Raw genomic sequence first — 20400 nt, forward strand, 5'->3', positions numbered from 1 at the left:
AACTCATTTGCTTTTCCCACTTTAAATCTGTCAGGCCGCGCGGTTAGAAAGCCGAGCACAGAGATGTTGGAGTTGGGGATATGACCTTTGTCCAGTATGAATGGTTCTGGTATTTTATTTTTGAGGATGCCATCGCCTGCTCCCAGTTGTTCAAATAAAACCTTGTTGCCATCAGTTATGCATCATAACTGTCCCAAAGTAAAAACAGTGAAAGCAGAAATCCTTCCAGTATCCAAAAGCGTGTGAAATAATTGTCCAGACATTCAATATCTCAAATTATGAGCACAAGTCTAGAAAAAGAACAAATCAGACCTAAAATTCTAAAGTTTCTCCAACATGCTGCCACTGTGGGTTATTTTAGACTAGTTAGAAGCCTGGTGTGTGTTACAGAGAGTTAAACCCTTGTCTCACCTGACCACTGACCAGACTATATTGCCAGTATTTAAATGCCTGATCTCACTGTTTGCAGCTTCTGTACTTCATATGTTAAATACTTCTTCCCCTGTGTCATTTCACAGAGTTATAAAACAGACATATTTATGTGTTGATCTTTTTGGTCCAATACTTAAATCTGCTCTGGATTTCTTCTCAACACTATTGGGACTTTTTGCCATGTTCAATACTTATTTTCTCCCTTGTAATTTCAAAGTGTATTTTGAAATATGATTTAAGATATGCTTAGAAGTTCTCTATGATTTTGGTAAGTGTGGGGTTTCTTGATTTTTGATCTTCATTCACAAGGTGCTGGTACAATTTTTGTCCATTCTTCAGGTATTGCAACAAAGTTATCTAAAATACTTGTCTGTCTAAATGTTTAAATACGTTTTATAGTTATAAGTCACAAGGTTCTTCACAGTAAGAAAAGGAATAAAATACAATAGCGAAATTATTAAAATATAAATGGTAAAAAAAAAAGAGGAAAGTGGACAGACACAACACAGCAGAGAAAAAAATAGAAAACGATATAAAAACGTTAGTTGAATGCTTGTCCAATGGGGGAAAAGCCTTCGAGTACCTTTATTAATTATACGTGATATTTTGGACTAAACGTAACAACATAGGATTGGGATTTGTTTTTAATTATTTACATAAACGCTGATGGAACGGAAAATTGACCGTTAGAGGTCGCTGTGGCAAAAGTTAATCGCGTTTGGTTTGTTTTGAAGCAAAATATCGCGATATCTCACCGGAACTCGATTCAAACTGCGGCGCGTTGAGACGGAGGATAGGTTTGTGGAGAAGGTACAGTGCTTTTTAAAAAAATATATGTTATAGCAGATGTTTTTTGTACTCAGTGAATAATAATGCTCAATGTGTTTGTCATATTGAAACTGCTACCAGTTTAAAAAGAAGATAAACGTTAACCGACAACAGCTGGCGAAAACAGACAGTGTTTACTGTCTTACTCGAAAGGGTTGCTTTCTTTCGGCGGCTGACATTTTTATACGCTTAATTATTGCTGAATGGGTTCATAAACCTTCCTGAGGATTCAGTAATATTTCCATGGTAAACTGAATAAACCAGGTTTGTTACTGTCTGTGAGTCCGCCCATGGCTGCCACAGAAAAAAAGTCTGTTACTGACTGTTTTGAAGTAAAGTTCCGCAAATTGATATATCATACAACACATTTTAATAAATTCTACTGTGTTGAATGTACAACAGACGGTCAAATAAAATGTCACATCTCTTTGGTAACACAGACCAATAAACAAAAGAAATCTATATTCTCATATTCAGTAAAGTAAAAATAATTGTAATAGCTTAATATCTCCAAGAAGGAATCAAACAATATGGACAAAAAAATGCATCTATGAATGTAACCATTCATAAATAGAGCTCCATTTAGTTTAATTTGGTCTAAAGGAATAAAGTAAATGTTTGTTTATGAGCTATGTGATATTTCTTTACCTTACTTTAAATATGTATCTAAGACATTGATTGAAAGGATAAATGTTTGTACTTTTGAAACAGATTCTCTGACGCTTCCAAGGCCAAAGCCACTGCTGGAAAACCAAGGTCAGCTCATATTTGTCAAAAACACTCTCGATCCTCAGGCCTGCTGGAAAACATTCTGTGAATTGATGAGAATACGTGAAATGTGGATGGCAAAGACGGGATAATAATGACACCACTGCTGAACTAACCCAGTGTTTTTCCTCTATCCTCTCAGATGCCTCCAGAGGAGGAGAATGAGCTGCTGCGTATCCAGCTGAAGCAGAGCGAGGAGCAGGCCCGTCGGGCCGCCCAGGCAGGCCTGGACCTGCTGAAGCAGCAGGACGAGCTCCAGGAGCGGTTGGAGGAGCAGAGGGTGGAGATGACCAACGCTCTGGAGGTGTGGAGCTGGGTCCTTTCAAAAAACACAATCTGAAGTCTGGGATGTCTGCATCGGAAAATGTAGATTTAAGATATTTTAACTAGAGTTGAAGTGATTCATCGAATTAATTGTGGTTAATCTGTTATTAAAATGATCATCATCCAATTATTTTACGATCTATTAATCGATCTATTGATCTATTAATAATTAAGCTTCACCTGCTTCAAATTCTGTAAAAACAAAAGAAACATCTCCTTTTAAACCTATTTTGCTATCCAATTATTAGTCGGTTAATCAAAAAAAATCTACAAATAATCAAGCATACACTGAAATATTGTGTCAATGCGTTTTCTGCAATAAAATGTTAATTTTCTTATTTAAAACGGAACTGAATTGTTTTAATGTATTTCCAATATTGTATAAAACAGGCTTAAAAATCTGCCGAATGTAGCAAATATTTTATGTGATGAATCATCTCAGTAATGGATTTCCAAAATAATTTTTAGTTGTTGCCCTGATTTCACTTTTTGTGAGAGAGTTGCAGTAATAGCCAAAATGTAGGACGCAGTTTCCACCTCTCAGCTCTGTTGTGAGCAGCTGTGTGTGCCGTAGGCTCTGGAGCAGGACAAGTACTCCCTGCAGAAGGAGGTGGAGCTGAAGACCCGGATGCTGGAGTCTCTGCAGTCGGAATACGAGAGCATGAAGAACCTGCAGAAACAGCAGCTTCAGGAACATCTGGAGAGGAGCCACAGCGTGGCTCTGACTGAGCACCAGAACAAGGTAGGCCGGAGCAAACCATCACACACTCCTGCTCTACTGGCCCAGGGGAGACATGGGAGATCTGAGTCTTAACCACTGTGTGCAGATCCTGACGCTGCAGTCTGCTGTGGATGAGTTCCAGCTGAGTGAAAAGCAGCTGAAGCACAAGCTGGAGGTGCAGGCTGAGCTGCTGAGCAGCAAGATGGAGGAGCTGCGCGCGCTGAACGAAAACACCCATAGCTCCATGACGACGGAGATGATGGAGGTGCAGCTGAAGACCATGGAGCTGGAGAGCGCTAAGGTGAGGCTCGGTGAGGCTCATCTGGACAGCGGAGCGTGGGTTCTGCTGGTCGGTACCGAGCCTGAGACGGACTCCTGCTGGTCCAGGTGGAGCTGGAGCAGACCTTGCAGGAGAGTCACTACAGAGGGCAGCAGCTGGAGCTGAGCAACAGCCGTCTGCAGAGACAGGTGGAGCGCCTCACCGAGGAGAAGGAGGAGAGGGAGAGGGAAGCCGTGTCCTGGTTCAACGCCCTGGAGGTAACCTGGCTGCCTGGCTCATCTGCTCTCTTCCTTAGCTCCAACTGACTCTGAGTTTTAGACCTTAAAGGGAAAACAGAATCTGCTATAAAAGGTGGGGATGCACCGATCCACTACTTTCACTTCCAGAACTGATACAGATATCTGAGGCGTAGTATCAGTCTATATCAATCCAATACAGAACTATAGCTGAATTAATTAAAAGATTTTTCTTTTTTTAAACACATGCATAAATGTACTGAATTACAAATTAATTTGTTAACTCTGCACCAGTACAGCACATTTAAATACATCTATAAATTCACAAGCTTGGTCAAACATGTAAAATCACCTTTCATTTGTTCAGTCAGTGCAATTAGGAGTATAGCATTGAGTGTAAAATAAATAATAAAGAATCTGAAACAGACAAAATCAATAGGTTGACTACTTTGGCCAAACATGTAAAAATGAACTACAACAAACTTTATGTCGGATGGTTCAGAATGTAAAAGTAGAAATGTTAAATATAATGTAAAATAAATAATAAAGCATGACATCACTCAGAGCATGAAGCATAGAATCAGAATAGATCTGCCATTGTGGATCAAGCACGTTGTCACTGATAACCGAAATAGAATTTTTTTCAATATCAGGAGCGATACAGATATTAATATTACAGATTGAAGCGTCTCTAGTAAACATCCAACAAAAAGTGTTTCTGTTCTGGATCTGTCAGCTTGATGTGATGAGACGTAAAGCAGTGGGAATCTGTTTCTGTCCCTCACTCAGATGTCTGCTTTGTTTTTAAACAGAAATCTCGAGAACTAAACCGGGATCTGCAGATCCAGTTGGATCAGGTTCTTCAGCAGGCCCAGGATCCAAACAGCCGGGGCAATTCTCTGTTTGCTGAGGTAAATACAGAGACGGCACACACTCGCTGTGTTTCTGTTCAAGTGTCATGGGAATCTTGAGCAAACTTTTAAAGGGGCAGTATCATGTAAAATCAATGATATGTTGTAATGCTATTCCCTCATCAAGCACATACCTGTAGTGTTGCCTTGATTCTTTCATGCATGTTTGAGAAATCCTTTAATCTCCATGGCAACGCTGGTAAAAACATTGTTAATGGGTTAGTAGAGGAGCCATTTTGTGATGACTTCCTGAAGGCAGAGCTTTAGAGAGGCCAGAAGGTTTTAAAGAGACAAAGGCCCAATTTCATGGATTTTAAATTAGGAAGTCAAATTTGATATGTGCAGTATCTTACAGCAACTGAAGGCAACATAGTTGCTTAATTGTGCTATAAAATGGCACTAAAATAAAAAACTAAAGCTCCTCAGCCGAAGTATGTCTGTTGTTTTCCAGCTGGAGGATAAGAGAGCTGCAATGGAGAGACAGCTCATCAGCATGAAGGTGCAGCATCAGTCGCTGCAGAAAATGCACACCTTCAGTAAGCAGCAGATGCAGCGCATGAAGGTAGAGTGTGTGACAGAGGACAGCTGGGTAGAGCTGATGGTGCATTTCCTGGAATGACCGTGAAGGTGGTGTGCAGTTCCAGATCGCTACTCTGATGCAGCTGCAAGGCTCCAGGGCCGACCCTGCTCAGCTGGAGAGGCTGCAGTCCATGCTGTTGGAGAAGAACGCCGAGATCCAGAGTCTGATGACCAAACTGCAGAGGCTGGAGAAGATGGAGGTGAGCACAGAGCTTCAACCTGTTCAAATTCCAACTAGAAACATCAACAGGAGAGATTTTAATTTGTAAACCGACGCACAAAGTAGAGCTGACAAAAACTGTTAGTGGTATATATTTTTCTTTTTACAAATAAGTCTGAAAAGTGTACGGTGGATCAGTATTCAGCACCTCAAGTCAAAACTATGTAAAAAATGTTTTTGACTGCAAGTACAGCTGCAGATGTCTGGTATATGTAGTGACAACCTGTTGCCTTTACATTTAACTTGGATTATCAACATTTCAACATAATCAATTCCAAAAACTTAATTAAAAGAATAATTCGGTATAAACTGATTAATTCACATCTGCCCAAACTGTCGCACTTCTTCGGGCTGCAGTGCTGCAACAACAAAGACACTGAGCCCCTCCCCTCCTTGTTGCTGCCCACCTGACCAAAACAGTGAACTGCTGCTGCCAGTTTTTAACTCTAACATGGTGAAAATATGTGACCATCTTTATCCAACAGGGAAAACACAAAGAATTCACAAAGGATTCAGGGCCACAGGAAAAAACAAAACAAAACAGGAGTTTGAATTTCTAAAAAAAACATGCCAGGTTCAAGTGATTTTCTTTTTTACGTGACCAATTAAAGTAAAAATTCTGGGGGCTGGAGAGAGAATGGTGTGGCACCTAGTCCTCTTCCATATGAGGCAGACGGACAAGGAATAATTGAAATGCTGAAGGATTCCTCATGCTAGCTGTGCTAACGCTACGACACTGATGTTTGAGAGCAACTTCAAATGGTCAGTAAAGCTGTAAAGCTCCCGTCCCTAAACTGTGACAGAGTAAACCTCCTGCATAAGGAAGAGATGTGAATATTTGTACAAAGGAATTTGTATTGATAATGATTACTTTGGCTTTATTTACTAAAAACTTATATTTATGTTGTGTGTGTGTGGGTGTGTGTATAGACGTTGCTGAAGTCTCAACCAGCCAATCCCGTCCAAGCAGAATCAGTCGATGGTCAGGATGAAACGTACTACACTGACCTGCTCCAACTCAAGCTCAACAACTCTGTGTGAGTTCAGCCTTCGTCATCATCATCATCATTACAATGTTTGATGTTTACAGACTGAAATTAAATTTAGTTTGTAAACGTGTCACTACTAAACAACATGAGTCATTTTTAACATATTGGTATGAAGTAAAGCTGGGCCAATGTTCACAACTTCTGTTTATTTTCATCTTGTTGCTTTTTGTTCAGTTCAGTGATAATGATCCAGCAGAGGATTATCAGATGTTCAGCTAATAATTTTGACCCAAATGTTCATATCTGTGCATCCCTAATAATTATGCTGCAAATATAGGATTATGAAAATGTATGGATATTTGGCAGTTTCAAAAGAAGAGGAACACTGTCCCAATTTAACCCACTGAAAGAGCTTTGTTCTAACGTGTGTGTGTGTGGGTGTGTGTGTGTGCGTGGGTGTGGGTGTGTGTGTGTGTTTTTGTGTGTGTGTGTGTGTGTGTGCTCAGTAAGGATGCCGAGCGGCTGGGAGATGAGCTGTCCTTGCAGAGGATGAAGTCTCTGTCAGAGAGCCAGAGAGCTCTGGAGCTGGAGAGGAAGCTGTTTACGTCTGAGCGGCTGCTCAAACAGGTAGAGGGTGGCTGGTTCAGTCAGTGGTGGGGATTTATTGTATCGTTTATCATTTACAGTGATACATTTCTTATCATGAGAAGAATTTTGATTTATTGTTGTCACTATAAATTTCAGCTAATGTCTAAAATTGCCTAATACTGTCCGTATTGTTGGAGTTATTAATTTTACTACATTTTTCCCACTGTTTTTAAATTGAGAGTGTCAATACATTTGAAAATATAATTAAATGCAGTTACTTTGAGCAGTTTAGTGATACAAATCAAACTTCTTCATATGACTAATGTCCTAAATAAATGGATTACAATTTTTTTTCAAGCGCAGTACTTGTGTTTGTGGAACTTTGACAGCTGTACCATTCAGTCACATAAAACTAGCTTAAAAAAGGAGTAATAAGTAGTTATAACAATAGTACTATGACATATTGTGATAAAAGTTTCCGTCCGTTTCGCCCAGCCCTTCAGTGTATAATCTGAGGAGAACAAATCTTCTCCTCAGGCTGCGACGCCTTTAGGATGTCTGAGTTTCTGTTCCTGCAGGCTCAGAGTGACAAGATCAAGCTGCAGCTGCGTGTCGAGGAGCTTCAGCAGAAATATGAACCCAAAGGTAGTGAAGCAAACCTCCAGCCTCTGTTAGCTTGCTGTCTGCTGTCTGCTGCTCCGTAACACTGCTGCTGCCTGGAATCTCTGCAGAGGTGAAGAAGAACCCTATCCAGAGGAAAAGAAAGGAAAAGCTTCCTGTCGATGTGAAGCCGGAACCTGACTGGAGCACTCACGGAGAGCAGGTTGTTGCCGTGGAGACTGAGGAGACGGACAATACGAAAGTGGGCCGTGAAGATGAAAACAGCCCTGCAGAGATAACAGCTGCTGCTCAAGGTATGTGGTGAAGTGAAGGGAGGGTCAGAGGTGAACCGTGTCGCCTTCCATCCCCCAAACACACCTAGAGAGGAGAGTGTAACCAGCATGTGAAGCTCAGGCCATCATGTGTTGCAGCTGCTCATGGTTTCCTCTATGTTCCAGCGCCTGAGCCAGAGCCTGAGCTGAAACCTGCCAAGTGTGTGAAGATCAGCTCTGATCAGCCTGATGTGATCCCCAGTCCCAGGTCAGTACTGTCATCATACAACATCAGCTTAGAGCCACAACTCAGGTTTCTACTGCTGCTGGGAGCTGCGGATGAACCGGCCAATACGACCCGGTACAGAGGAACGGATCTGGATGAACTTTAAACCTTTATTTTTTTTCAACACAGACAAAATGTACTGAATTCTACAGTTATTTAGATACTCTATGCCAGCAAAGTACACTAAAATATACCAATAACTTCACAAGTTTGGTCAAAACATGTTAAAACCACTTTCATTTGTTTAGTCAGTGCATTTAGGAGTAGAACAGCCAATAGAAAATGTATAATAAAGAATCTGAAACTGACAATAATGATGGTCTGACTGTTTTGCTGAAACGGGTAGAAATAAACTACAATAAATCTTCAGATGGTTCAGAAAGTGAAACTAGGAATTCTACATGTAATGTAAAATAGATAACAACCCATGATGTCACTCAGAGTACAAAGCATAGAATTAGACTGGATAGATCTACGCTTATAGGTCTGGCACATTGTTGCAGATACTTGATCTAGAATATTTTTCAATATCAAATCGGTGCGTCTTTATTTAAAGCACCGATTTGTTTTTGGTTCAGTTTCTAAAAACTTCAGATTACGTGAGAGAGTGAATTTATCAAATGACAAATGTGCTTTTCATATTCATTCCAGGGGAGTAAATATTGTGATTGCCATCATATGTTATGATTTATCCTCAAATGTTAGTAAAACCACAGAGAGCAAGCTACATTCATAAAAACGGTTTTAAAAACCAGTATGGAACATTTGCAGCATTGAATGTATAAACCCTAAAAGTCCCCCATGATTGTAATTTTTTTTACTTGTCTCCATTTCTATTGGACATGTTTAAACAATCAATCCCAAAGGGATATAAATAGGCCACTATTATGATGATTTCTTAAGTGTATGGCATGACATAATGTAATTGGGTCAAATGACATATTTCTAGTCTGGATCTGTTTTTTTTTTTCATCCCTTCTTGGGTAAATTCTTGCGACATTGTAGTTGATAGAAACCAGAAAAAGGCTGCAGTTCATAAAATACATCTGAAGGATCCCTTTGGTGTTTTACCCAGCAGAAAACACACCTGCAATTAATTCAATTAAAATTTTGGTCAAATCCCACAACTAAGACAAATAGGTCGCAGAAATGTAAGTGAATAAAAATGGCACCTGGAAGGGGTGGTGATGATTCTGAGCCCCTCCTCCCACTCCCCACACAATCCACACATTAAACCAAACACACCATGCTGCAAACACTGTCCTGCTGAGTGACTAATAATCTGTATTTCTGTGTGTTTTTTATGGTTGACCGTCAGCTGGCCTGTAATTGACCAGAAGGAAGAGACAAAGAACAATCAGCAGAACAACCAGGAAGTGAGGAGAAAGAAACCAAAAACAGAGGTGATCTACGTCACTTCTAATAACACCATGGAGAACCAGTGCGCCCAGCAGTAGATGTCTCCATCACCCCATTAAACATGGATGTGTGTGTGTGTGTGTAATAATCTGGGGAGGCTCTAAAATGTTTGTCAGATATTTCTGTTCCTAAGTTATAACCATGTTTTCCAGAACTTTACTGAATGTGTTTTGTTAGCTCTGTGTTTACATATTAAAGAAATTACAACCTCTAACACTGTGGCAGGTGTTAACACTTTTACTTTCATCACTCCTTCGTGGACACAGGGAACTCCTTTAGCTCCATTATAACACATGGAACCGTTAGATTTTATATTATAAAAGCTTTTTTCCACTTTCACTGTGACTTTGAAAACTTGACATCCAGACATCATGACAATTCGTTTCTAAATGAACTAGATTTTCTTAAATAGATCTCAGCAAGAGAAGCTACACACTTTTTGTAGCCATCTGTACGTTTCTGGAATGATCCAGTGTTTGATCTCTTGTTTTGATCAATAGTGGATCACTGAAGTTGCCTTGCTGGGACGGGCCTGAACTCTGAGAATAGTTCAAATCGTCACCATCCTAAAATAATGGCCTACGTCATTTTTTTGCCAAAAGTGATTTTTTTTTTTTTGCCTAAATAATCTTTTGGCAAAAAATGACTTAGGCAATTATTTTAGTACAATGTTTCTGTTTAAATCAGTTGATATTGAACTGAAATCAACTTGCTTCTGTTTTCTTTATTGTGATTCAAATAAGAAACTTAAGCTAACATTAACATAGAACTTATGCTACTTTCTTCTAAATTCTTTAGATTTAGATCAGAAAAATAAATGTCTGTTGTCTGTTTCTTTGGCTTTGTGCAATGACAACCTGACTACAGAAAAATTGGAAATCGTCCTCTGTATTATTACAATAAATTGTGAGTTTTGTCGTCTAAAGTCTCGTGATGCTGGAGAAGATCAGGTACACACTTAATGTATACAGGGACAACAGGAGCAACAATCTGACCTGAGTTAAAGTGGATTACATTTAGCTTACAGTTCCCGTTCTGGAACATTGTCCCAGTCCGTCCCTAAGGAAGACAAATGGCCCGAGACCGAGATGGTCTGTTCCTGCCTACTGCGCGCGCTTCAACTGAATCCACCCAGGGCTCCTACTGACATTTTTATTTGCCAAAATAAAGCTCCAAGCCGGCAGGGGGCACCATTAAGTAGCTTTACTGCTGAACAACTGAAGAGAGGATGCGTTTTAATTACGTGGACCAATGAGAGCACTGGAATCATTCCGGCGAATGTGAGACAGCTGTGTTGATGTTTACGTGGTGACAGGTGGATGATACACGACTCTGTTCAGCAGGTGAGTTCAGAGTAACATCTGCGTCACATTTTCCTAGTCGGTGTTCGAGAAAGCTGCTCGCGAGGCCAGCCTGGGTAGGAAACCACCGTGGAGCCTCGAGTCTTTCCAGGTTGGTCCAGCATAAGGAGCTGAAAGCTGAACTAACTCCCACTGTCAGCTTTCTGCCCACATTAAAACAACGTGGGAACAGTCCGACGTATTTCACGTGTCTCTCGGCTCACTGTCCTGATGTTGTCCTGTTCCAGTCATTATGAGGCTGATTTTCTGTTACTTTGGAGGAGCTACTCTCAGCTGCTTGTTCCTGGTTCTGCTGCAGCTGCACTGCTCTCTCAGCCAGAAGGTGAGTTTTAACCAGTCAGTTTCTGAAATATCATGAACCTCTCCAGGTTACAGTGTAGAACTGTTCACTCGGGTAAAAACCAAGCTAAACAGAATTTCAGAAATTGCTTTACATAATATATTTCTAGAATTGCGCCGCTCAGTTTGGCATGTTGGAGAAGCTCTGTACTTTCACTGAGATTTTTCCCCCCCAAACTTTCATTTCTGTGTTTCTTGGGGAAAATTGCTTTTTTTGGACAACCGTTCTTTCTTGATTTGGATGCGGCGTAGCCGGACTGATTTTTGCCAATCGTTTTTATACTTGGCTATTTTGTTATGATGCGTAACCATAACAACAGGGTGGCTTACAGCAATTGATTAACATTGGAAAAACTGGAATAATTCCACAACTGAAGCCAGAAATTTCAGAGTTGTTGAAAAGGAGGCGTGGTGGGGAGAGAGAGGAGGAAGTTCAAACCATCTCTCCCATCCATCATAACGGGCAACGTGAGATCGTTAACTAACAAGATGAATGAACTTCAAGCCCTGACAGAGACTCAGAAAGAATACAAGGAATGCAGTATAATATCTTTTACTGACAATGGCTGCAGGATTATATCACCAACTCCAACGTCCCTCTGCCAGGCTTCCTGACTACACCAGCAGACAAATTTAAAGAGCAGCAGGAAAAGAAAGGTGGATTAGCAGTGCTTGTGTCATCCAGGACATGTTACTGTGAAGCCTCGTCTCTGCAGTCCAGACATTGAACTCTTGCCGTTAAGTTTCCATCCATATTTACCAAAAGAATTCACCAGTGTTATTTTGGCAGCTGTTTACATCCCACCTTTTTTTGTGTGTGTACCTTCAGCTGTTGCTGATAATGCATGTGATGTCATTCGTTCTGTTGTTGCTAAGATACAGACACAACACCCCAATGCATTTATTGCTATATGTGGTGTTTTTAGTCATGCCTCACTCTCTTCTACACTGCCAACGTTTCACCAGTTTGTCAGCTGCTCCACCCGGGAAAACAAGATTTTGGATTTGTTTTATACTACTGTCAAGGATGCATCTCCAAACCAAGACCTCCTCTGGGGAAATCGAACCATAATCTTGTTTTTCCCTGCTTTGAATACAAACCCCTGGTGAAGAGACTACCTGTTAGGAAGATGGCTGTTAAAAAGTGGTCACAGGAAGCAGAAGAGACCCTCCAGGGTTGTTTTGAAGCAATTGATTGGACTACTCTCTGCCAGCCACATGGAGATGACATCAATGCCAAGACTGTGTGTGACTGACTACATGTACTTCTGTGTGGACAGCACCATCCCCACCAGAACAGTGGGATGCTTCTCGAATAACAAATCCTAGATCACCAGTGACCTAAATGAACTTTTAAACAGGAAAAAAAGAGCGTTTAGGGAACGAGACAGAGAGTTGTTGAGGAGAATACAGAAGCAAGATTACAGACAGCAAGGAGAAGTACAGGAAGAAGCTGGAGAATAAACTGCAGAATAAATTTAAACTGTTTCACATATGAATGAAATAAGAAATTTATTGTAAAAAAAGACATTGAAACCTTTCTCCTCCCATATCTCAATCAGATTGAGTGGTTCCTGTTTTTGTTCACTTGGGATTACCAAAATGAGTTCTATTCTCTTACATGCCACAATAAGTATTTTTTTTGTATTATTTATTCAGATATCATTGGTATTACTAAATGATGATTTTACATTTATTTCCTGTGTCTGCAGTCTGAAGGTGCCTTAACCGTGGTGGAGAACACTGAAGGAGGACAGGGTGTTGATGAAGAGGAGGAGGTGACGGTTGATAATGATGATGATGATGATGATGATGATGGAGTTTTTGAGGTTGTTCAGCCTAATGAACAGTGGCAAACACTGAAACCAGGTGAAGTAACCAGGTCTGTTCAGCTGCTTTTAGCTCGTTATGGTGAAGCACGCTTTAAAACGCCATTTGCACATACCTAAAAAATAACTTAATATTGGTACAAAGAATAATGAGATCCTGTTAATTATGCAGGAAAATCAGAAAGCATAACCTAAAGTATAGATTATTATATTATATTTGGTCTTTGACCATCCAAGCATTCATTTCCTTTTCGTAAATGTCAACCGTCCATACAAACATAGACAACTCTGTCTGTGTCTGCTTGATCGATGGACACCGAGTCGTAACGTTGTGCGTGTGTGTGTGTGTGTGTGTGTGTGTGTGTGTGGGTGTGTTCGTGTGTGTGTGTGTGTGTGAAAACCCAGGCCAGGCCGTCCCAGCAGGCTCCCATGTGAGGCTGAACCTGCAAACCGGTGAGAGGGAGGTCAGGCTGGGGGAGGAACAGCTCAAGTACTGGACCCAGCAGCACAGGTGGGTTTCTGCTAGCACATATGCATTCAGGAAACATTTTCTCAAGGTTGAAGAGCAGTGGTCAAAGGATAGAAATGGTCATTCTGTGGTGGCAGGGAAGAGGAAAAGAGCCGGTCCTCCATTGATCCCGATGAGCTGAAACGAGCCATGAAGAAGATCAAGGAGGACCAGAGCGGTCAGGTAGTGAAGCGCTGCAGAACACTCTGTACTGACAGGGTTCTGCTCAGCACCGTCCCAACCCTCACTGTGTCTGCAGGACTCGGCGCCATCCAGGTTCCGGCCGCTGGACGAGTTAAAGAAGGAGATGGCTGACCTGGACCTGCTGGTAGAGACGGATGTCCAGGTACACTCTGTTGTCAGCCATCCTGTTCACTCCTGGAAGTCTTGCTCTCTCTCGCTGGCTCCCAGCTGGAGATCAGATGATGGATCAGTTTGTTCCCTTGATCTCATGCTGTTTCCTGTGTTTGCAGATCATGAGGCGCCTGTTGGATCAGTTCAACAGCAGCAACTCCACTATGGAGCAGAGGCTGAGCATCCTGCAGGAGCTGGAGTACCTGGTGCATCAGGTAGCATGGCACATTCCCCACGAGCTCACTGCATGTTATCATGTCAACCTGCATGTTGGTGTGTATGTGTGTGTTTTAGGTGGATAATGCTCAAACCCTGTGTGCGATGGGGGGCCTGAGCTTCGTCCTGCAGGGTCTGAACAGCTCTGATGTCCGATTCCAGGAGAACTCTGCGCTGGTCCTGGGCTCCGCTGTGGCCAGGTAAGTGCCGGCACTGAGCAGGACTCACACCTCCATTCTCAGCACATCTTAGGACGAATTTGTCTTCAGCTTGTTTCTTTGATGCATCTGTGTTGGTCCTGCAGTAACCCGGTGGTCCAGGTCCAAGCAGTGGAGGGGGGGGCTCTGCAGACCCTTTTAACAACGCTGGCCACCACTCAGCCGCTCAACGTCAAGAAGAAGGTAGCTTCCTGTCTGCACAGCCCGCCGTCCAAACAGAGAACATTTAAATTTATGGTTCTGTGATTTTAGGTCCTGTTTGCGCTGGCATGCCTCCTGCGTCACTTCCCCTACGCACAGCGCCACTTCCTGTCCCACGGCGGGCTGCAGATTCTATCGGAGCTCTTCAGGGCAGACGCTGGAGGAATCCTGCGAACACGAATAGTCACCATGCTGTACGACATGATCAGCGAGAAGGTACAAACCAACTAGTCATTTTTTAATAAGCACTGTCACCAAGTGCAGCTTTAAGTTCTATGAGGAATAAAAATGATTGTGTCCAGTCAGTCTGCTTGATATTTTTCTTCTGTATGTAGATTTTTGAAGGGGTTAAATGAAGGGGTTTGCACATATTTCTACAAAGACCCCACAAAACTAGTAGTTTTTAATTTAAAAATAGTACTGTAATGGTGGAGTGGCTGAATCTGGTCTCTGTGTCCTGCTCCACCAGGAGCTGATCTCCCAGGCCGGCCTGGACCCGGTCCAGGACCCGGCCCATGCCGAGCGGCTGCGTCAGTACTCCCAGGTGTCCCTGCAGGAGGAGCTGAAGGAGGAGGGCTGGTGCTCTCTGGTGCCACAGCTGCTCCAGTCTACTGAGCATGACTACAGGGAGAAGGTGGGCCGACGACCCCCAGCCTCCACTCTGTCCCTCTGCAGCTTCAACTAACAGATCCAATACAACCAGAGGATCTGTGTGCTTACTTGGTACCGTCTTGTTTGCAGGCTCTGCGGGCGCTGTTGGCCATGACTCCTGTGTGTCTGGATCAGTACCGCTCAGACGGTGCTCTGCTGGGTTCTCTGCTCGCCCTCAGACTGCAGTACTCAGAACTGATCCAGTCAGAAATGATCCTAGGAGAAGAGACCAGCTACTTCACAGAGATGGTGGAGCTTATAGACTCTCTGCAGGTCAAAGTGAAATGACCAGCACTTCCTGCTGAGAGGAAAGTAAACAGTAAACAACCAGTCCTGGAGTCTAACATCCTTCACAGGTTTTTAAACATGATCTGTGGATGCAGATGGAAGAGGAAATGTTCCTGTCTGGGATGCATTCTGTATGGCAGTGTAAAATGGTCCAGTTCATACATTTTAGACCCAGCAGGAGCTAAATCCTATGAGTCTGCTGCTATAATCAGACAGAGCTCCTGTTCCAACATGTGTCCTGGCTGATGAAGATCTAAACAGACCGGTCCAACCATGACATTAGAACCTCAGTTACCTGCTTTGTATCCGTTGGTGCCAGGTGTTGCTGGGCCACCCAGACGTACCAGAGCATCCATCCATCTTCCTCCACCAAAACCAAGAGGTTCTACCTCAAGTTTCTCTCTGGATGATGATATTGCACTCTGAAGTCTGTTTCAGAACCAAAAAATAATGAGGACTCATCTGTTGGTAACTGAAGTGTCTTATGGAAAATATTTATTTTTATTTAAAAAAATAAATAAAAAGTTTAAACACTAATGTTGTGCTTTTGCCATTTTTGCAGTGCACGGTGTAAAGCAGTGGAGATGTCTGGATTTGGCAGTAGCCTGTTTTGGTGTGGGGCTTTATTATTTATGTGTTTAAGTTTGGCTTGACCTGTTTCTTACCAGTAGATAAAACATTGATTTATTTAGTGATTTATGTTCGTGCTACCAGCCTTGTAGAGAAGTTTGTTGTGTTGGAACATTGTTATGCATTAGACTACAACCCAGGTGTCATCCAGCATCAGTGTCTGACCTCACAAATCACTTCTGGAAGTATGGTAAAGAAATTCCTTTAAACACTCTGAAACCTTGTGGGTTGTCTTCCAAGCAGAGTCGATCTGTTCCATATGTGATCGGCCTTTGGGTAAAGATTGGAATGGCAGAATAGTGAATATCATTAGGAACAGTTTTGAGATCACAATTTAAGAATAGCCTAAATTTGGTTTGCCAATTATAGGTTGATTTCTAAAACGAGCAATTATTTCTTTCTTTTGTAAATCTTTATTGAAGATTCAAAATCCAGTATGACAACACATCAGAACAAAAAGAATAAATGTTCTCTCTTTAAGCTGAGCAGATAACAGACGATAAAAATACACAAAACTACACAAAACAACAGTGTCAGGAAAATAAAGCAGAAAATATTACAAATGCAAGAGGAATTTCACATTTTTGATCTATTTGGTATAAAAATTCGGCGTTCTCTAAATTCTCCTTAGATGTGCGTGTGCCTTCCTGGTTGGTTGTCCTGTCTCTGTGTTGCTCTGCGATGGACTGGCGACCTGTCCAGGGTGACTCCGCCTCTCGCACCGCTGACCGCTGGAGATGGGCATCATCACCCCTCGGATAAAAATAAGGCTTTAATCCTTCAAACTTCTCATTTGTACCCGCAGTTTAAAGAAAGCTGAGGTTTAACGACACTTTTATTTTGAAAAGTCAAACCGGCAGTTGTTTTTGACGGACAAAGATGGCGACGTGGTTGTTATTTTCCTCTGATGGGTGTATGAAATGATTTTCTAATAATAGTATTATGAAAAGAAGACTTTTCGACTCGGTTCTTATGAACATTGTTATTCCTGGATGTAAAATAACCGATAATGTCTCCCGGAAGTAGCCGCTGTAACATTTGGACAGATTCCCAGGCATCGGTGAGTGACTGTTTACATGGAGACAGAAGATAAAATCAGACTGTAAATGTCTCCCTGCGGTTCACGCGCACTGTTCCGTGCATTAAACAGCGCGTGTGTCCACTGTCTGACTCCCCAGAGGGAGGAAACGCTAAACTATGATAATTAAAGGGAAGGTTTGGGTTCTAGCTGGTGTTGGTGGGATGTAGAGCAGCAGCGGTGAGCCTGAACTCTTCTCTTGTCCACTGCGTGTCAGTGACAGGGATGGAGCTGTCCCAGAGGGAGCGGCTGTCCCAGCTGGTGGAGGAACTGACCACATCTGGACAGCCGCAGCTCAACCAGGACAAAGTCAAGGAGCTGAAGAAGATCTGCAAGTATGAGCCACACAGGAGAGGAGAGCCTCTGGAAAGCTTTACTGACTGATTCCTCCATTTGTGTTCTTTGTCCTTTTAAAACACCCACCTATTCCTCAGTTCATACCAACATACACAGGCTTATGAAAGTTATTTATTGTTACCTGCATGTATTTGCTATTGTTAAAAAGAGGAGTGCACTTTCTCTGCTGTAGAAGTTAACACAACCTTCTGCTTTAGCGAGTAAAGTACAGTCCCAGGTCCCACATCTCCACAGCCTGGCCAGTTTATGCAACCAGTTTATGGTCCAAACCAAAAGCAACTCTGTGCAAAACAAGCAAGAAGATATGTAAGAGAGTTATTGTTTGGAGTTTGCCCCTAACAATAACAATAACCTGAATACATCTATCCTGTGGAAAAACACGGTAGTGGCAGCATCATAGTGCTGCTTATCCTCAGCAGGGAAAGTGAAGCGGAGAGACGAATGGAACCTGTTAGAGACTGAGGGAGATATGACATTGTTTAATATTTTTATTAGAGACTGTACATTGAATATATCTGGTGCCAGTTACTGATTGACTCTTTGTTTCTGCCAGAGCGTCCAATGACTGCATAGACCATGTGTACCATTCAGTAATGTCCCAGCTAAACCAAGAACACGCTGAGATCCGGCTGTCGGCCTTCCAGATAGCCAGCGAGCTCTTCTCCAGATCGCATCACTTCCGGACGCTGCTGGTGGACAACTTCCAGGTGAATCCCCCTCCAACGGCCCAAACCCCAGCTCCTGTTTCTGCTCCTCTAACTCCAGGCATTTGAAACATTCTCTGTGTTCCTCAGGAGTTCTTGGAGCTGACAGTGGAGACGGACTCGGAGCAGCCCCTCCCTCCTCCTAAAGAGGTCGCCAGGAAGCTGAGGTCACTGGCCGTCCAGACGGTCCAATCCTGGCACACCTCGTATGGCTCGGCCTATAAGAAGCTAGAACTCGGCTATCACTTCCTTAAACAGGTTAAGAAGGTGAGAAAGACCTGGAGGTGTTTTACATCGCCACAGCAACACTGTGCTGCTCACTGACATGCTTCCCTGGCTACTGGATAAGTATGATTAGAGTCAGATGAGTGGAGGAGGCAAGATCAAATATGTGTGTTATTTATTGACTGACTTATATACCTAAAGGCACAAACATCACAAAATGTGTACAGCTGCACAGCTTTTTGGTACGTCTCTGCCAGATCGTCCATCTGCAGACCGCAGTGTTTTTCCTCATTCCTGTTTGCTAGATAATTCAGACTGGGTGGAGAGAGTTGGTTGACTGAAAGTTTTGAGTCTTGCCACAGATTCTCAATTGAATTTAGGACTGGACTTTGACTAGACCATTCTAGCATGTGCTTGAGTTTGAGTTGAGTTGAGTTTGAGTTTCCCCCCATTGTGTCTCTGGTCATTGACCTGAGCTACATTCAGTAATCAGACCTCCTGTTAACTTTTCTGTGTTTGTCTGTCACATGAAATCCTAATAACTACACAGGGACACCTCATTGTGCTTCTCCATGGTAACAGCATGAGGTTTTAAATCCGATGTCAGCGGGTGACAGCAGCAGTACTTTCACAACAACATGCTGTTCATATGTACCGTTTTCAGCTGAAGATATGGTTTCTCTGGGTTAATTTACACGACAGACGCTTTTCTGGATTTTTGTTGTTTGTCTGTTCAGGTGGACTTCCAGGACGCCGAGGCCAGGACAGTAACAGAGAGGAGGAGGGAGGAGGAGCGGCAGAGGAAGATGGAGCGAATCTACAAGGCCAGAGTGGAAGCAGCAACCAAGGAAATGGAGGGTAAACGCTGCGTCACAAGGTGCATGCACACTTCTGAGCTGTAACGGTGATGCCTAACGCCGGTTCTGTGTCAGAATCCTACCAAGACATCGAGGCGGCGCTGACTGAGATGGAGTCCTGCATGAAGCTGCTGTTCCCTGAGTTTGGCCTGGCAGGTTCCCCAGCAGATAACAGCGGCCCCTCAGACGGCCAGCCGGACAAAGGCTGCCAGGCCGATGACGATGAGCCCTGCTGCAGTAAAAATCTGAGGGAGAGGAGGGACTGCAGGGAGGAGGAGGAGGAGGAAAAGGAGGAGGACTCTGACACGGAAAACAGAGAGAAAAGCTGTGAAGAGGAGAGGAAGGAGGATGAGGAGGGAAGGACAAAAGCAGAGATGGAGGAAGCCGGAGAAGGAGCGGAGGAAAGTAGCCAAGAAGAGTCGGATGAAGAAGACTCGTTCATCAGGAACTCTGGGCTCATCTCTCACACCTACAGCCTGGACGTGAGCCTCAGTCCTGGTGGGTCCGGTGGGATTATCTAATCCTGATGAAGCAGCAGAAACAAGCCGGACCATCTGATGGTTTCCTCCATGTTCTCCCATCAGTTCTTCATGTGAAGGAGACAGAAGACAACGAGCCGGTGGTTTCCACCATGATGGAGCTCCACAGGGTGATCAGCTCCAAACACCTCCCTGCCGTCCAAGGCTGGGTCCAGGTCAGCCCGACACACACACACACACACACACACACACACACACACCCCCACACACACGCCCACACACACACACACACACACACACACACACACACACACACACACACACCCACACACCCCCACACCCACACACACACACCCACACACACACACACACACACATACAGTATACACAACCCTCAAGCTGTTTTTTAGGTCTTTTAATGTCCCAGTCAAAGTCTTGCGATGGCGTAATACGGCCTTTATAGACACAAACAAAATGAGTAGTAAAATTCTGCCAAAAACCAGAAATTTTAGGATTAATCTCAGAACATTTCTAGATAAAAACTCACATTTCTGAGTTTCAAATGCTGATTTTTACTTTTTGCTTTTGAAACTTTTTCTAGAAAACTTCTGAGATTATTCTTTTTTGGCAGAAATTTCCTCCTTCTTTCTAT

General features: G+C 42.9%; 3 protein-coding genes across 8 annotated transcripts in view; all 3 read left to right on the plus strand.

Annotated features, from left to right (window-relative positions):
* The first annotated feature begins 963 nt into the window (after window positions 1-963).
* spdl1 (spindle apparatus coiled-coil protein 1) lies at window positions 964-9685 on the plus strand. Of its 3 annotated transcripts, none has more exons than XM_032554540.1 (15): window positions 964-1242; window positions 1972-2016; window positions 2171-2332; window positions 2927-3094; window positions 3180-3374; window positions 3461-3610; window positions 4402-4500; window positions 4952-5062; window positions 5139-5279; window positions 6230-6336; window positions 6795-6915; window positions 7455-7521; window positions 7608-7790; window positions 7935-8109; window positions 9353-9685. In XM_032554540.1, exons 3-15 carry the CDS (start codon window positions 2171-2173, stop codon window positions 9489-9491), a joined length of 1818 nt encoding a protein of 605 aa, XP_032410431.1. In that variant the 5' UTR covers window positions 964-1242; window positions 1972-2016; the 3' UTR covers window positions 9492-9685. The 3 variants fall into 3 exon arrangements, with proteins under 3 accessions (XP_032410431.1, XP_032410432.1, XP_032410433.1); XM_032554542.1 differs by having other exon boundaries at window positions 1086-1242; window positions 7935-8016; XM_032554541.1 differs by lacking the exon at window positions 1972-2016.
* A 1014-nt stretch (window positions 9686-10699) lies between these two features.
* Window positions 10700-15955, plus strand: sil1 (SIL1 nucleotide exchange factor). 2 transcript variants are annotated; one of them, XM_032554547.1, is made up of 12 exons: window positions 10700-10905; window positions 11042-11136; window positions 12866-13022; window positions 13388-13493; window positions 13589-13673; window positions 13750-13836; window positions 13964-14059; window positions 14139-14260; window positions 14365-14461; window positions 14531-14695; window positions 14949-15113; window positions 15221-15955. In XM_032554547.1, exons 2-12 carry the CDS (start codon window positions 11047-11049, stop codon window positions 15416-15418), a joined length of 1368 nt encoding a protein of 455 aa, XP_032410438.1. In that variant the 5' UTR covers window positions 10700-10905; window positions 11042-11046; the 3' UTR covers window positions 15419-15955. The 2 variants fall into 2 exon arrangements, with proteins under 2 accessions (XP_032410438.1, XP_032410439.1); XM_032554548.1 differs by having other exon boundaries at window positions 10701-10796.
* An 871-nt stretch (window positions 15956-16826) lies between these two features.
* uvssa (UV-stimulated scaffold protein A) overlaps window positions 16827-20400 on the plus strand; it is a 34691-nt gene continuing 31117 nt past the window's right edge. For 2 of the 3 annotated variants that reach the window (XM_032554530.1, XM_032554532.1), the window contains exons 1-7: window positions 16827-17108; window positions 17344-17461; window positions 18037-18190; window positions 18278-18454; window positions 19150-19270; window positions 19345-19767; window positions 19854-19963. In XM_032554530.1, the coding sequence (XP_032410421.1) occupies window positions 17352-17461; window positions 18037-18190; window positions 18278-18454; window positions 19150-19270; window positions 19345-19767; window positions 19854-19963 (1095 nt within the window). In that variant the 5' untranslated portion in view covers window positions 16827-17108; window positions 17344-17351. The remainder of the gene's footprint in view (window positions 17109-17343; window positions 17462-18036; window positions 18191-18277; window positions 18455-19149; window positions 19271-19344; window positions 19768-19853; window positions 19964-20400) is intronic. The other variant, XM_032554531.1, reaches the window with a different exon arrangement.

This window comes from Xiphophorus hellerii, chromosome 23 (genome assembly GCF_003331165.1).
Source record: "Xiphophorus hellerii strain 12219 chromosome 23, Xiphophorus_hellerii-4.1, whole genome shotgun sequence".
Lineage (NCBI taxonomy): Eukaryota > Metazoa > Chordata > Actinopteri > Cyprinodontiformes > Poeciliidae > Xiphophorus > Xiphophorus hellerii.

What these genes read in the sequence shown, in the direction of transcription:
- spdl1 (XM_032554540.1), top strand. Translation starts at nt 2,171, where the DNA reads ATGCCTCCAGAGGAGGAGAATGAGCTGCTGCGTATCCAGCTGAAGCAG. An exon ending in TGACTGAGCACCAGAACAAG is followed by an intron (nt 3,095 to 3,179) that starts GTAGGCCGGAGC and finishes CACTGTGTGCAG; the next exon opens with ATCCTGACGCTGCAGTCTGC. An exon ending in CTCAAGCTCAACAACTCTGT is followed by an intron (nt 6,337 to 6,794) that starts GTGAGTTCAGCC and finishes GTGTGTGCTCAG; the next exon opens with TAAGGATGCCGAGCGGCTGG.
- sil1 (XM_032554547.1), top strand. Translation starts at nt 11,047, where the DNA reads ATGAGGCTGATTTTCTGTTACTTTGGAGGAGCTACTCTCAGCTGCTTG. An exon ending in AGGAGGACCAGAGCGGTCAG is followed by an intron (nt 13,674 to 13,749) that starts GTAGTGAAGCGC and finishes CTGTGTCTGCAG; the next exon opens with GACTCGGCGCCATCCAGGTT. An exon ending in ACGACATGATCAGCGAGAAG is followed by an intron (nt 14,696 to 14,948) that starts GTACAAACCAAC and finishes CTGCTCCACCAG; the next exon opens with GAGCTGATCTCCCAGGCCGG.